This window comes from Oryza sativa, chromosome 5, assembly GCF_034140825.1.
Source record: "Oryza sativa Japonica Group chromosome 5, ASM3414082v1".
NCBI classification, from domain to species: Eukaryota; Viridiplantae; Streptophyta; class Magnoliopsida; order Poales; family Poaceae; genus Oryza; species Oryza sativa.
Genome location: NC_089039.1, coordinates 1,794,017 through 1,798,883, shown reverse-complemented (window position 1 = coordinate 1,798,883; position 4,867 = coordinate 1,794,017). Strand labels below are relative to the sequence as shown.

The 4,867-nt window shown below is 39.7% G+C and overlaps 1 protein-coding gene across 1 annotated transcript; it reads right to left on the bottom strand.

Annotated features, from left to right (window-relative positions):
- Nucleotides 1–2,256: 2,256 nt before the first annotated feature.
- Nucleotides 2,257–3,664, bottom strand: LOC9266317 (uncharacterized). Its single transcript, XM_015782840.3, has 2 exons — nt 3,534–3,664; nt 2,257–2,986 (listed from the first exon to the last, which is right to left on the bottom strand). Exons 1-2 carry the CDS (start codon nt 3,534–3,536, stop codon nt 2,753–2,755), a joined length of 237 nt encoding a protein of 78 aa, XP_015638326.1. The 5' UTR covers nt 3,537–3,664; the 3' UTR covers nt 2,257–2,752.
- Between the last annotated feature and the right edge of the window lie 1,203 nt (nt 3,665–4,867).

Genomic DNA, 4,867 nt, shown 5'->3' with positions numbered 1-4,867 from the left:
TGTAATACTAGTCGTCAACCCGTGTGTTGCACAAGTTATTTTTAATGATGCTCTAAATATTATAATTTTATGATTATTTAAACTATGATATACTGAGCGCTACGCACGTATTAACCGCACGGAAGTAAAGACCCTTATAGAGGTTCTTATATATCCTTGGAGAGGTATATACCTCCCTAAAAAAATAAATTGATTAAACATATTATAAGATAAATTTATGATTGACAATGACAAAGCTTTTCTAAATCTCGGGAAGTATATAAGGTACACATACCAATTTTGTTAGTTATGAGGTATATACTTCCTGAGTAATACATATACTTATATATTAAATAGTTCTGTGACATTATTAGCCAACAAAAATGTTCATGTGACATATAAGGCCAAGTAAAAGAAAATTAAAGTCTGACAAGCTTAAATTGAAGCAAACACCTATCTAACAAATTGTAACATGCATGACTAAAATATGGCATGGCAAGGTTAACCAAACAAAACAAACGCCCCCATAATTTGGGCTTGTGAACTGTGCATATAAGAAGCTGTGAAAGAAATTGAATTGATCAAAGGTTAGGAATTAGTAAGTTTTACGAAATTGTGAACATGGATATAGCTATATGAAGCACGAAAATATAACATTTTAAGATATCAAAACTAATGAACTTATAAATAACCAAAAAAACATTAAACGTATCAGGAATAGTTTCAACTAGTTATCTCCTTAATAATTAGCTAGGCCTAGTACTACTCACCAGATCTGCATGTACCAGGTTTGGTATCACATGTATTAGGCTTGATAATGATGGGGTATTAGCCTATTACCGATGGGATTAGGGATGTTAATGGGGCCTGAACCCTAATCCCTGGTGGGTAAAACATCTATTAGGGGCTGCAAATGGGCCACTATCCCGATCCATGAGGCTCTAAACATGAAAAAACTCCCCCATTTGATGGATCGGTTCCGGGGACGTTCCCTAGACCCTTGTCCCCGAATCGCTATGTCCCCCGTGTACAACACATATAGATACAAACACTACAACCCTAGTTCTCACACAAATAAATTGGGGAGAGAATGCTCTCCTCCACTCCGGTCCAAATCCAGGCACTACAGAGCTGCCACTAGAAGTCCAGGCTAACATGACAAGTAAGCGATGCTTCCGGGTCAAGGGATTGGGGCACATCCGCGCCACCTCAAGGAGTCCTGTAGGACACACGCGGGCACCACACCATGCATCCTCACATCCTCCAGGCCACCGGTGCTTCCTCCTGTACTCGATGGCTTCGCCTGTCTCCAAGCAATGCTAGCACTATGTCAACTCCAAACTGCGTTGCATTGCTTCGTCTAGTCTTCCCGCTAAAGAATTATGTGCATCAATGCTTTTTCTACGTAGTTTTTGTTGGTGATGATTAATTGGTTACTCATCATCCCTTCATGTTTAGTATGGTGTTGTGTATCGCTTCATTAATTGCTTGTTGTGTTCTCTGATTCTAAAGTTCGATTTTCAGGTATTTGGGACAGGTGGGTTAGCATTACCTGGTGGGGGCAGCCCCGTTGCCATCTCTAAATAGGATATCGGCCCGGTACTAATAGGTACCCGGAGCTAGTACTGACGGGGTATCATCGATACCTACAGGGTATCATATTTGGTACCGTTAGGTATACATGCTTAGCGTTATTTGGATGAGATTCCATAGCATATCTATATTACTCCCTTCAACCCGAAACGAATATGATCATATATCATTTAAAAGATAAATTAGTAGGTATAACTGAAATGATTAATTTATATGTCACCCATTAAATGAGCAGTGGTTATAAGGGTGGAGAGTGTTGTGTAGGATGGAAAGAAAATTTGAAATCTTATGCTTTCATCATCATCGATCTTCTCTGTTTCACCATAATTAATTGTGTCTCTAATGGATGGCCCGTCATATAGACTGGTATCTGCGTACGTTCCCTTTCTATTGTCATCTATTGACTCTTCTCTATTGGAGGGATGAGTAGTATTCTATAATTGTTTTTAATTTTAACAAAATTTAAATGTAAGAACTGCATTATTTTTGTGACGGGGTAAATATTAAACATTTAAACTTACTCTGATGATGTGTTGTCTGAGGAGCTTATTACATGTCTTGTCATTGCAGGTGTACAAAACGAATAGAGTGGATTTCAACAGAAGGTGGAGAACTGTGCAGGAAATTTCATAGTAGTATTTCACTTAGCTTTGTTGAGTAGAGGCAACACAAACAGAATCGAGAGATTTTCAATTTTAGTACTATGTTCATAGTAGTATTTCGTAAAGTACATTCTCGTAACATACAGCTCACTCTGTAAGTAGTCGTCTGTACCAGTAATTGGAGACGGTCATGTTTGCATATGCATGTTATTCAACATTGATACGAATAACTAGCTAGCTAGAGTGACCATGTCGATCATCAACACAAGGTTGCTCGACATGATCAAGGGTGCGAGATGAGATCGAGCCAGGGTTTGAAATTTCGGAAGTAAGATTTCTGCCGCAGGTGGGCGAAAGAACTGAAATTTCCAAAATTTCGGATTTTTTTCATACGATTTTTTTTTGAAATTTTGACTGATTTTAAATAAATTAGAATAAATTTTGACCAAAATTCATAAAAAGTTATAAAAAACCGAAAATTTCGGACGAGATGTGAGTATTTCGGTGGGGGGCAAAATTTCCGAAATTTCAAATTCTGGATCGAGCTCGATCGCTAGTTAGCTATACTAAGAATAAGATCAGGTACGGTTGGAGCCTGCAGCAGGACGGCCGGTGACGACGACGTCCTTCGCAGTCGACGACGACTTGGCCTTTGGCTTTGCGACGCCGCCGTAGCACGACACGCGGACGCTGTCGACGTCGCCGTCGTCGCTGTTGTGCTGGTCGACGTTCCGGCGGCCGTTCTGCCTGGGCGGCGTTTGGTCGTCGTCGTCGAACAAGAAGTTAGCTCGCCGAGACTTCTCCATCACGTCCTGCATATACATCATAACCATTAATTAATTACTTTCTCTTTAAGATGATATAATTAATCCGCCCTCTACATCCAATACTTCAGATGTATCCGGCGGCCCCAGCAGTATCGATCATGCATGATCATATATATATATATATATATATATATACACGTATATATATATATATACGTATACGTATATATACGTATATATATATACGTGTATACATATATATATACGTATATATATATACGTATATATACGTATGTATACACGTATATATACGTATGTATACGTATGTATACACGTATATATACGTATATATATACACGTATATATATACACGTATACGTATACGTATATATACGTGTATATATATATATATATATATATATATATATATATATATATATATATATATATATATATATATATATATATATATATATATATATATATATATATATATATATATATATATGCACTAGCAACATATCTAATTACCAAATAATTAATTAGGAGTACTTCATATATATATATGTATCTGTATACGAGATTTACTTACCATTTTGCCTTCGATCGAGTAGTAGGTAGCTAGGTTTGCTTGTTTGTCTAGCTGGTTGCTCGCTCTCGATGACTCAATGAACTCTTCTATCTGAGTCTGATGAGTTGTGTGTGATCTTGTGATGATGGATTGATATTGCAAGACCCTACTCTCTCTCTATATATATAGCTGTTGCTTTGCTAGGTAGACGGACAAAAACGCATCTATCAAGATATACATCCAGCACGTCGGCCAATACACGTACGTCGTACGCGTGAAACCTTTTCATTTTTACGCGTGGAATTGAAGCTTGATCGAATGAAGGAAGGGATCGAAACAGAGCAAAAGTCCAACATGATCGACATATGCTTTTTGATGAAATTTCCCCAAAAAGCAGGTTGTCGTGTGGCATAATATGCATTATATTCAAGCTAAGTAAAGCGCAAGTGCATATATTCCTTGGCGTATTCCACTCTAGCTATAACTCAATCTTTTCCTCTCTTTTCGCGATGATCAAAATTCAGCGCGTCTGATGGTGTTGGCAGAAACGAATACAGCCGCACGATCGATTTACGGGTACAATTAATTGTCCCCCTTGCAAGTGGAGCAAACGCCTGAAATGAATCGACTATTGGTGGTGCTAAGCTTCTTTCAAAAACACTATTGGTGGTAGCGGTTGCACTACTAGAGAAATGATCTTTGCTGGGTCAACCCAAAACCACAATAGTCCCGGTTACAAAAAGAACCGAAACTAAAAATGATTTTTAGTCCCGATTGAAAACCCCACAGCCATTTTATCATCTTTAGTCCCAGTTGGCAATCGGGACTAAAGATCTCCCGGTTCATCCTTTGTCAGTGGCCTGTTAGGGGGCCGAGAATCTTTAGTCCCGTTCGTAAAGATGATCTTTAATCCCGGATGGTAATCCTAACCAGGACTAAAGATCAATAGACTAAAATTTAATACGTAGTATATTATCCCTCTCACTTATCCTCTCCTCCACAATCGCACCACTCACAGATCCCTTCCTCTTCCCCTTCCTCGTACTTATCCTCTTCACAGATCCCTCTCCTCATCCCCTTCCTCCTCCCCTCCCCTCTCCTCCCCCTCCTCCCTTCCCATCCAGCGGTTGGCGGGGCCGCAGCGGCGGCGACCGGCGGGGCCGCACCCGGCGGCGGCAGGCAGGCGGCCAGCGGCGCCGTGCACAGCTACGGGCAGGCGGCCGGCGATGCCGCGCGCCCTCTCGTATGCCGGCCAGCATCCTCTCTTTTTTTTGGATAATTTGTGATTAATTGAGATGTATAATTTTGTGATTCATTGCATGGATCTGAGATGTATAATCTGTGATGTATTTAAT